General features: G+C 44.4%; 1 protein-coding gene across 2 annotated transcripts in view; it reads right to left on the reverse strand.

Moving 5' to 3' along the window:
• Positions 1-330: 330 nt before the first annotated feature.
• Positions 331-12,489, reverse strand: part of LOC126191573 (cytochrome P450 6k1-like) — an 83,038-nt gene continuing 70,879 nt past the window's right edge. For both annotated transcript variants that reach the window (XM_049932500.1, XM_049932501.1), the window contains exon 8: positions 331-749. In XM_049932500.1, coding sequence (XP_049788457.1) covers positions 583-749 — 167 coding nt within the window. In that variant the 3' untranslated portion in view covers positions 331-582. The remainder of the gene's footprint in view (positions 750-12,489) is intronic.

Raw genomic sequence — 12,489 nt, forward strand, 5'->3', positions numbered from 1 at the left:
ATTTGGTTTGACAAAGAAAAATTAATTTTAAAAGTAGTAACAGATTTTGAGAATAAATTGTAAGTACATAAAATCGTGTCATACAGGTATTTCACAAAACCATAGTTCTGTGTCAACCAAATGCACCGGTTTTGTACCATAGCTGGATCTCAACCTCGCAAGTGACATCTATGGGATGGGCACTTATCCAGGAGGCTGTTGTCTAAAGGCGGCACTGGATGACAGCACCTGACAATGGCCGCTGTGATTTTCCTTCTCGATAATCTTGCGAATAGCTGTTGTATTAACAATCATCAACTTAAAAATGTTTGAGAGAAAAAGGTAGTGATATCGACACCTGGTAGACTTGTTTATTTATTTACATTAAGTACATAAACATAATACATGCTGTTAAAGGTACAATACTGAAGATTTCAGGGTCACACAAGGATGTACAGTAGTCGTTCAAATAGTAAAGCCACTGTGTAAGCATTTTCTGCGAGACATAATGCTTGATAACGTACACAATGCAAAACCATTAATCACACCTTCAGACACGAAAACTCATGATGTTGGACGTGACGATTGTTCTTCAGTGCTGTCCTAGGAACGCTTTATAAACTTAAGATGGATTCCACTCTTAGTCATAAGGATAAAGGACCTAGGGTGGTAATCCAGGTTAGTTACTGTCTTCTCTGTGGGTCGCACGCTGTACTTTGACAGGATGTTCACGAGACCCACTTTGGTTTGCAACAGACCCATCCTCATACCTGAAATATACACAGAAATGTAATTATACAGCTGGATGAAGTGATTCTGAATCAACTGCCGCTATTCATTAGGAAGTAAAGACCTTTCTTTTTCATGTCCCTGAAGTAGGACGACAGGCGCTTCAGAGAAAATATAACTGGAGCTACATTTCGACATGTAGATACACTTACTCAGTGAATTCTCTAAACTTGGCAAAAGCATCAAACTTTACTATTAGTTTTCCGCAAAGCATATAAGAACAAGTGCCCACATGTAAGATCTCATGAAATTACATAAGACAATAAGTGTCTGCCGCAGTTGTTAGGTCGGTTACTGCCGCTAAAATGGCAGGTTATCGAGATTTAAGTGAGTTTGAATATGGTGTTATAGCCGTCGCACGAGCAATGGGACACAGCATCACCGAGGTAGCGATGAAGTGGGAATTTTTCCGTACGACGATTTCACGAGTGTTCAAATGGCTCTGAGCACTATGGGACTCAACTGCTGTGGTCATCAGTCCCCTAGAACTTAGAACTAATTAAACCTAACTAATCTAAGGACATCACACACATCCATGCCCGAGGCAGGATTCGAACCTGCGACCGTAGCAGCAGCGCGGCTCCGGACTGGAGCGCCTAGAACCGCACGACCACCGCGGCCGGCTTCACGAGTGTACCGTGAATATCAAGAATCCCGTAAAACATCAAATCTCCGACATCGCTGCGATCGGAATTAGATCCTGCAAGAACGGAACCAACGACGAATGAACAGAATCGTTCAACTTGACAGAAGTGCAACCCTTCCGCAATTTGCTGCAGATGTCAGTGCTGGGCCATCAAGTGTCAGCGTGCGAACCGTTCAACGGAACATCATCGATATGGGCTTTCGGAGCCGAAGACCCACTCGTGTACCCTTGATGAATGCACGACACCAACATTCGACTGTTGATGACTGGAAAGAAGTTGCCTGGTCGGACGAGTCTAGCTTCAAATTGTATTGAGTGGATGGACGTGTACGGATATGGAGACAACTTCGTGAATCCATGGGCCCTGCATGTCAGCAGGGGACTGTTCAAGCTGGTGGAGGCTTTGCAGTGGAGTGGGGCGCGTGCAGTTGGAATGATATGGGAGCCCTGATGTGTCTAGATACGACTCTGACAGTTGACACGTACGTAGACATCCTGTCTGATGACGTGCATCCCTTCACGTCCATTGTGCATTCAGACGGACTTGGCCAATTCCATCAGGACAATGTGACGCCCCACGTCCAGAATTACTACAGAGTGGCTACAGGAACTCTCTTCTGAGTTTAAACACCTCCGCTGGCCACCAAATTCCCCAGACACCCACATTATTGAGCATATGTGGGATGCCTTGCAACGTGCTGTTCAGAAGCTCTCCCTTTGTACTCTCAAGGATTTATGGAGAGCCCTGCAGGATTCATGGTGTCAGTTCCCTCCAGCACTACTTCAGACATTAGTCAAGTCCGTGCCACGTCGTGTTGCGACATTTCTGAGTGCTGGACTGGGCCCTACACGATATTAGACAGGTGTACCAGTTTCTTTAGCTGTTGAGTGTATATGACAGGCAGCTTATTAAACCAGGGTGCCTACAGTTCAGAAGTGTTAACCAAAGACTCGCCCCAAGATAAACCGAGGAAACGAGGAACGACGGTGACCCAACAACCTAGGCTGCATACGTAATGGGGAATCAAACTGTGAGTGCCGGTAAAGATGTAGGAACCGTGGAAGCACTGAACAATAACACAGCATCAAACCGCAGAACCACTGATAACCGAGAGCAGGGCGTTTCCGGTGACGTCTGCAGAGGAAGCAAACAATGAGCGCAACCATAGACAGGAGCAAGTTGTTACTGGGAGCTGGTCAATGGTGACAAACGACGCAGATAAACAACCGCCCTGATATAATAACTCAAAACACGACCAGGCAGGGAAGACCAGAATAATACGCAAGGAATGATTGAGCGCAGATCGCAAGACATACAATGGCCACCGTTAACGAGTCCTGAGCGAAGCAACACTGCAATTAAAACCAACAGTTCTCGAGAAAGCGGTGTGACAAGCAAAAGTAGCAGCGTGTGATGAAAACCGGCAACACCAAACGCAAGTCGGCTAAACTGTCAAATGGGGACATACGTGACTTGAAAGGAAATGTAAACAGAATGAAGCAATTACTGAGAAATGATGAATGATGTACACGTCACAGTTCCCAAAGTGGCGCTGACGTCGAAGTGGAAAATGAAAGATAAGATCCGGATCCAATGGAATTAAGAACACGAACCCACTTGTGAACATTGGACAATGGGCAGATGAAACGAAGGAATGTCCCACCATGTACTTAGGAGAAATGACACATCATCATCATCATCATCATCATCATCATCATTTAAGACTGATAATGCCTTTCAGCGTTCAGTCTGGAGCATAGCCCCCCTTATACAGTTCCTCCATGATCCCCTATTCAGTGCTAACATTGGTGCCTCTTCTGATGTTAAATCTATTACTTCAAAATCATTCTTAATCGAATCCAGGTACCTTCTCCTCGGTCTGACCCGACTCCTCCTACCCTCTACTGCTGAATCCATGAGTCTCTTGGGTAACCTTGCTTCTCCCATGCGTGTAACATGACCCCACCATCTAAGCCTGTTCGCCCTGACTGCTACATCTATAGAGTTCATTCCCAGTTTTTCTTTGATTTCCTCATTGTGGACACCCTCCTGCCATTGTTCCCATCTACTAGTACCTGCAATCATCCTAGCTACTTTCATATCCGTAACCTCAACCTTGTTGATAAGGTAACCTGAATCCACCCAGCTTTCGCTCCCATACGACAAAGTTGGTCGAAAGATTGAACAGTGCACAGATAACTTAGTCTTGGTACTGACTTCCTTCTTGCAGAAGAGAGTAGATCGTAGCTGAGCGCTCACTACATTAGCTTTGCTACACCTCGCTTCCAGTTCTTTCACTATGTTGCCATCCTGTGAGAATATGCATCCTAAGTACTTGAAACTGTCCACCTGTTCTAACTTTGTTCCTCCTATTTGGCACACAATCCGTTTATATTTCTTTCCCACTGACATTACTTTCGTTTTGGAGATGCTAATCTTCATACCATAGTCCTTACATTTCTGATCTAGCTCTGAAATGTTACTTTGCAAACTTTCAATCGAATCTGCCATCACAACTAAGTCATCCGCATATGCAAGACTGCTTATTTTGTGTTCACATATCTTAATCTCACCCAGCCAGTCTATTGTTTTCAACATATGATCCATAAATAATATGAACAACAGTGGAGACAGGTTGCAGCCTTGTATTACCCCTGAAACTACTCTGAACCATGAACTCAATTTACCGTCAACTCTAACTTCTGCCTGACTATCCATGTAAAGACCTTTAATTGCTTGCAAAAGTTTGCCTCCTATTCCATAATCTTGTAGAACAGAGAATAACTTCCTCCTAGGAACCCGGTCATATGCCTTTTCTAGATCTATAAAGCATAGATACAATTCCCTGTTCCACTCATAACACTTCTCCATTATTTGCCGTAAGCTAAAGATCTGGTCCTGACAACCTCTAAGAGGCCTAAACCCACACTGATTTTCATCCAATTGGTCCTCAACTAATACTCGCACTTTCCTTTCAACAATACCTGAGAAGATTTTACCCACAACGCTGATTAAAGAGATACCTCTGTAGTTGTTACAATCTTTTCTGTTTCCATGTTTAAAGATTGGTGTGATTACTGCTTTTGTCCAGTCTGATGGAACCTGTCCCAACTCCCAGGCCATTTCAATTATCCTGTGTAGCCATTTAAGACCTGACATTCCACTGTATTTGATGAGTTCCGACTTAATTTCATCCACCCCAGCCGCTTTATTGCACTGCAATCTATTGACCATTTTTTCCACTTCCTCAAATGTGATCCTATTTCCATCATCATTCCTATCCCATTCGACCTCGAAATCTGAAACATTACTGATCGCATTTTCACCTACATTGAGCAACTCTTCAAAATATTCCCTCCATCTGCCCAAGGCATCCACAGGATTCACCAGCAGTTTTCCTGACCTGTCCAAAATACTTGTCATTTCCTTCTTACCTCCCTTTCGAAGACACATGATTGTAAAACTGCAACACTAAATACAGAATAGAATCGAAGACGAAAAAGAAGTTTCAAGCAATGCTTATATGTGGCAGATACACACATCGCTCTGGTACAGGTAGCTGTCACATACAAAACAATTGAAATTACCGGGTATGACGAAGCTACCAATACAGGGAGTGCATGCGGAATACGTGTCTTATACAAACAACGTATTCAGTATACTGCACGATCGCTACTCGAATCCCGAAGAGATAATATCACCATAAAAATTCATGATATGTTAATCATAAAGTATATAAACCAACGGACAGTGTCGTTCGCAGGCAGAGAAAGGAATTTCTCAAGTGATCAGTTGCAATTTTAATAACATGGACTTACACTCCTGGAAATTGAAATAAGAACACCGTGAATTCATTGTCCCAGGAAGGGGAAACTTTATTGACACATTCCTGGGGTCAGATACATCACATGATCACACTGACAGAACCACAGGCACATAGACACAGGCAACAGAGCATGCACAATGTCGGCACTAGTACAGTGTATATCCACCTTTCGCAGCAATGCAGGCTGCTATTCTCCCATGGAGACGATCGTAGAGATGCTGGATGTAGTCCTGTGGAACGGCTTGCCATGCCATTTCCACCTGGCGCCTCAGTTGGACCAGCGTTCTTGCTGGACGTGCAGACCGCGTGAGACGACACTTCATCCAGTCTCAAACATGCTCAATGGGGGACAGATCCGGAGATCTTGCTGGCCAGGGTAGTTGACTTACACCTTCTAGAGCACGTTGGGTGGCACGGGATACATGCGGACGTGCATTGTCCTGTTGGAACAGCAAGTTCCCTTGCCGGTCTAGGAATGGTAGAACGATGGGTTCGATGACGGTTTGGATGTACCGTGCACTATTCAGTGTCCCCTCGACGATCACCAGTGGTGTACGGCCAGTGTAGGAGATCGCTCCCCACACCATGATGCCGGGTGTTGGCCCTGTGTGCCTCGGTCGTATGCAGTCCTTATTGTGGCGCTCACCTGCACGGCGCCAAACACGCATACGACCATCATTGGCACCAAGGCAGAAGCGACTCTCATCGCTGAAGACGACACGTCTCCATTCGTCCCTCCATTCACGCCTGTCGCGACACCACTGGAGGCGGGCTGCACGATGTTGGGGCGTGAGCGGAAGACGGCCTAACGGTGTGCGGGACCGTAGCCCAGCTTCATGGAGACGGTTGCGAATGGTCCTCGCCGATAGCCCAGGAGCAACAGTGTCCCTAATTTGCTGGGAAGTGGCGGTGCGGTCCCCTACGGCACTGCGTAGGATCCTACGGTCTTGGCGTGCATCCGTGCGTCGCTGCGGTCCGGTCCCAGGTCGACGGGCACGTGCACCTTCCGCCGACCACTGGCGACAACATCGATGTACTGTGGAGACCTCACGCCCCACGTGTTGAGCAATTCGGCGGTACGTCCACCCGGCCTCCCGCATGCCCACTATACGCCCTCGCTCAAAGTCCGTCAACTGCACACACGGTTCACGTCCACGCTGTCGCGGCATGCTACCAGTGTTAAAGACTGCGATGGAGCTCCGTATGCCACGGCAAACTGGCTGACACTGACGGCGGCGGTGCACAAATGCTGCGCAGCTAGCGCCATTCGACGGCCAACACCGCGGTTCCTGGTGTGTCCGCTATGCCGTGCGTGTGATCATTGCTTGTACAGCCCTCTCGCAGTGTCCGGAGCAAGTATGGTGGGTCTGACACACCGGTGTCAATGTGTTCTTTTTTCCATTTCCAGGAGTGTATAATAAAATTATTATCGAAGGCGATTTCAATTGTGTTTTAAACAATTCCGATCAAAGTCCCAATTTCAATTTTTTTTCAAGGACTACACATTTTAATAGAAAGACTTAAATAATTGGACACCCGTATGCAAGTTCATGCCAGTACTACCAGTGCACCTACATCACCAACGTCGATAAAATTAGGTTACGTAGAATCTACGAGATGTGATCAAAAAATATGGTGAATGAATTTTTTTAGCAGCGGCTGCTGACGCTACAACCATTTGATGTAACTTGTCCGATAACTTGATCCGTTGAGACAGACAGCATCTAGTTGGAGCACGTTCTGACTTGTCACTCAGCGTCCAGCGACGCTAGAGGGAGGTTGTGTTTACCGACTCTGTCACGCGTCATGAATTTCGAACAACGCGTGAACATTAAATTCCGTTTCAAGTTGCAAGGAAATGTCCAAGAAAGTCAAGAAATATTAAAAACTTATGTGTAGCGATAATGATGTAACTCTGAGGACTGTTTACAAGTGTTACGAGCATTTTAAAAGCATAAATCAGTCGGTAGAAGGCGAGTATACAAAAAGTGGCAAAAATTGTCCGTTCAAGCAGGCGAAGAACTATTCGAGAGCTTACCGAAGAACTTAACACCTTGCACGGTTCCGGGCAAAGCATTCTAACTGATGATTTGCAAATGAGACAAATGATTGTAAAATTTGTTCCCAGACTTTTGAGTGATAAACAGAAGAAAAATGGTGTGTCAGTTTGCACGGAGTTGAATGATCGTCTTTATGCAGGACCGTAGTTCACATCCAAAATTCTAACTGGAGATGAAACTTGGGTTTATGGATTTGACCATGACACGAAAATCGAGAATACCTAACAGGAAAACTGAATTCCCTCGCTCTAACATGCCACGTCAGCCAAAATCGAATATCATAGTCATGCTCATTGTTTTTTTCGTTTTCAAGGCATAGGGCAATCGGAGTTCGTTACAAGGGAAACTATTGTAAACACCAAATTTTGCAAGGGCGTACTGCAACGTTTACGAAACGATATATGAAGAAAGAGTCCAGGAAAATGGGCCATCATGACATCACGCCGCGCCACACTTCGGTTTTGATTTCCGAGTTTTTGGTCGATGAAGGTTTTCCAGTCTGGGTTCAAAATGGTTCAAATGGCTCTGAGCACTATGGGACTTAACATCTGAGGTCATCAGTCCCCTAGAACTTAGAACTCCTTAAACGTAACTAACCTAAGGACATCACACACATCCATGCCCGAGACAGGATTCGAACCTGCGACCGTAGCAGCAGCGCGGTTCCAGACTGAAGTGCGTAGAACAGCTCGGTCACCGCGGCCGGCTTTCCAGTCTGGGCACATCCGCCTTACTCACCATGCCGCGCGGGATTAGCCGAGCGGTCTCAGGCGCTGCAATCATGGACTGTGCGGCAGTTGGTTCAAATGGCTTTGAGCACTATGGGACTTAATTTCTCAGGTCATCAGTCCCCTAGAACTTAGAACTACTTAAACCTAACCAACCTAAGGACATCACACACAGCCAAGCCTGAGGCAGGATTCGAACCTGCGACCGTAGCGGTCGCGCGGTTCCAGACTGAAGCGCCTAGAACCGCAACGGCCACTTCGGCCAGCTGTGCGGCTGATTACGGCGGAGGTTCGAGTCCTCCCTCGGGCATGGGTGTGTGTGTTTGTCCTTAGGGTAATTGAGGTTAAGTAGTGTGTAAGCTTAGGGACTGATGACCTTAGCGGTTAAGCCCCATAAGATTTCACTCACATTTTTTACTCACCAGATTTAGTACCATGCGAAATCTGGCTCTTCTCAAAACTTAAAACTGAGCTTAAAGGAAAACGTTTTGACACTATTTCTGTAATTGAGAGGGCCAGGACAGAACAACTGAAAGCCCTTCCAAAAGTAGCCTTCGAGAAATGCTACCAGTCAGGGATTCAGCGTTGAGATAGGTACATTGCCAGCCAATGAAAAGACTAAAGAAGATTAAATCAAATTCCATGTAAGCTTACACTTTGTTTCTAATAAAATTATTTACCATATTTTTGATCACACTTCTTATATTTTTGACAACGCCAAGAATTATCTGGTGGATAGAAAAACATGGCTAGTGGCCAATGAGGTTCTCTGATCACTCAGCTTACCATATCGAACTAAGTGATGTACAGCAGGAAACGTTTCTAGCATATGAAGTATGGCATATGAAAACAGATCTCTCAAACCAACCAGATATACAGAAATACAGAACAAGTGCCTACACATTCAAAACAAATATAGATATATATTAGAAACCAAGGTAGCTTGATGTGAAATAGTTTATTTCGTGACCAGTTTCGACAGTAACAAGCTTTCAGCCTCAAACCTACAATGTACAGATAGAATAACGTCAATGCAGTAATCTGCATGGTCGTACAACAGTTGTACAACATGATACCTCAATAATAAAATTTAAATACTTCCCAGAAACACAATTACACATTAGTCTAGTCGACATACTGAGAACATGCTCCAACTGTAATAATACAGCTCCATCCTCGCTTGTCATATAAAACTTGCTAAATGAAATATCTATAGCACCAACAAGGTGTACAGGAAATACAACAAGTGGTGCGTTCGCGGCTAATCAGGAAGACTTGAGCCGCTATGCTGTAGCGCCCATGTTATGTGGTTTCAAGCTTGGTCGCCAGGTGGCACCACTGCACTGAGGCAACGATATAGACGTAAACGTAGTTCCAACTGGACGATGAACGCTGACTCGGCTCACCCCACAAAGCACGTGACAATAACGTAGACCGAGATATTTTCTTATAAGTCTTGACAGTCTGTCATCAGCTTTTTCACAAGGGTTATTGGTGTTACTGTAGTGGACTGACAAGACAGCCAGTCCACAGTGACGGGTAACCGAAAGGCACGCGTTTAATTCACGCAGGCTTCCTTAAGTCTGAAACAGGATACGTAATGAATGCTATAAAGAAAAGTACGTAGCTGCTGGAATACTTAACTTTAATCCATCATTTGTATACAGCATTCTTGATGATACAAGTGAGACTCTCTCTAGAAATGGTTAATGGCGCCTTGCTAGGTCGTAGCCATGGACTTAGCTGAAGGCTATTCTAACTGTCTCTCGGCAAATGAGAGAAAGGCTTCGTCAGTGTAGTCGCTAGCAAAGTCGTCGTACAACTGGAGCGAGTGCTAGTCAGTCTCTCTAGACCTGCCGTGTGGTGGCGCTCTGTCTGCGATCACTGACAGTGGTGACACGCGGGTCCGACATGTACTAATGGACCGCGGCCGATTTAAAGCTACCACCTAGCAAGTGTGTTGTCTGGCGGTGACACCACAGTTAGTACTAAAAAGGCTCAACGCTTTCAAAATCCAAACGCAGAGCAGTACTGGTTTCAAAATATGGACACGACTGTTGAATAATAGGCTAATAGGAATTCTCGCTAAGATGCTACATCGATATGAAACAAGTGCGACAAAAAGATGCAATATTACCAATATCGGGATATAGCGCTTCTAACATGGGTAGAAAAGAAAAGTTAGCATTAGCTTTAACGGTTTTGCCAAAGCCTACAACAGAGTTAATCAAGCCTTATTAATTAATGTAATGCGCAAAATGGGATCTGAGGGAAAGTTCGTTCGTATAATACAACAGCGCATCTCTGGCACTCAGTTTACAAAATAATGGTGAAACAGCTCGATCAATACTGGTGAAATGAGCTATACGAGAGGGTTGCCCGTATCCTGTAACTATTTATGCAATTACAGTAAAACCACTGATAAAAAAACTTACATGAAAATCTGCATGGTCTATAAATCCTCAATACCAAATCCGCATGTCACGTATATGCGGATGACATTAGTGTTATCATCAACAAACAAGGTTCTGCATACAAAAAGAAGAATCCCACAAAATTACACGATAGCGACCGGTGCTACAACAAATCACATGTTGCCCTGAATGAACTTTTCACTCTCTAGCAGAGTGTGCGTTGATATGAAACTTCCTGACAGATTGAAAGTCTGCGTCGGACTGAGACTCGAACTCGGGATCTTTGCCATTCTCGGTTAAGTGCTCTAACAACTGAGATCTCCAAGCACGACTCACGATCCCTACTCACAGCGTATGAAATGGTAAAATTGGAGCATCTGCCCACGAAAGGCAAAGATCCCGACTTCGAGTCTCGGTCCGGCAAACAGTTTCAATCTGCCAGGAAGTTTCACATGTTGTCCTACTAGGTCCATTGAAGACTACATTCAGGACTCGTTTTTACTAAAAAAAAAGAAAGAAGGGAAAGGATAGGAATGACTATAGCGGCTAACCCGTATGAAATGACTATGCAAACTGGCAGGATAAAATTCAACACCATCCGAACAGCAATGAACGAACACACGGCCAGGGAATTAGAGCGACTGCAGAAGACGGCACTTATAAATGCACATATGCATAGTAAGGTATAGCATATTGCAACACACAGCGCTACCTTTATACATCGATACTGCACACAGACTCTTCGGAAGCGCCGGGTGCTTTACATGGAGAGACAACATATTTAAGACCCCATTTCACACGACATATCTACACCGTCAACGGGTAGCACTTGGACTGCGAACCATACAACCGCAATGCACGACATTATTGATCAACAGAACATCAAAGATTCTTTAAAGCTGTCCAGATTTGATAACGAGCAAGTTATTCAACTGCCTCGAAACAGAAGAAAAAAAATCCCTGCAAATGCGGGTCAAATAGATAAAAATATGGTTTATGTGAGAAGGTATTACAGTGAAATCAGCTAAACTGCAGCTAACGATAAAGCACGCCGCCTAACCTAGACATTTTTCGACCACATTAGACGTCAACATCGATGCTACTCGGATCAGTTGTCTTTTGTTGTGAGGTATTTATCGAAAGATGGAGATCATGCTGAAATATTTATCTGTTGTCTCAAATTGTTTCACAAATAGGAAGAATTAGCTAATTCATTGATAAATTTACTAAGCAAGACCTATGCAGGGGTCAGTCACATTGCAATGGAAGGAATACCGCTGGTACTTAATCTGGTCTCCAAGCTAGAATTAATCAGATCAGCCCTCTCATCGTGTCTGTTCCATGAGCGGCTCACTCTCCCTTTACTTGGAAGGGTCGTGCAGCAGAATATTGTTCTCAATCGGTTTCATTTTTCCGTTTGTTGCAACACTTTCTTCCGTTCTTCGAAACCCGTTGGAATATTTTTCAGTCAAAATTAAATTATTTTGTCTCTGTAAAACTACTTTCATAAACACGTCAGGCAGAGCGACACGATACAGAAGAGATCTAATGCTACAAATAAACTGTTGCCAAGTGTTGATACCGTTATTGGGACTGTAATAAAGTTGTACGATTCTCTACTTGAATACTTTCGATACACTCGTTCAGTGAACGACACATGTGAAAACATTGATTTTAAAGCGTACGGGAAGGGCAAAGAATTAAAAACTGCCTCCCCAGATACTTTGTATAGTGTGTTGCGTGAAAGCCACGTTCAAAAAGTGTTCATTAATTTGGAGATTACGCTACAAATACTTTTGCGAACCGCTGCAACCAATTGTTCTTCCGAGTGTTTTTTCTCATTCCTCAAAAAATTCAAGAATTATTTGCGGTTGCCGATGTTGCAGGATCGAGTCAACAGTCTTGCTGTACTCTCCATGTATTTGCTACATCAAACATCTTTGCCTGATTTACAGTCAGTTCCACAAGAAAGTGTACACCATAATTTTAAACGTCACTTCCGCAGCGACATCTTGCTAGTCTCGAATCTGTACACAGTGAGCTTTC

The sequence above is a fragment of the Schistocerca cancellata genome, chromosome 6 (assembly GCF_023864275.1).
Source record: "Schistocerca cancellata isolate TAMUIC-IGC-003103 chromosome 6, iqSchCanc2.1, whole genome shotgun sequence".
Classification (NCBI taxonomy): domain Eukaryota; kingdom Metazoa; phylum Arthropoda; class Insecta; order Orthoptera; family Acrididae; genus Schistocerca; species Schistocerca cancellata.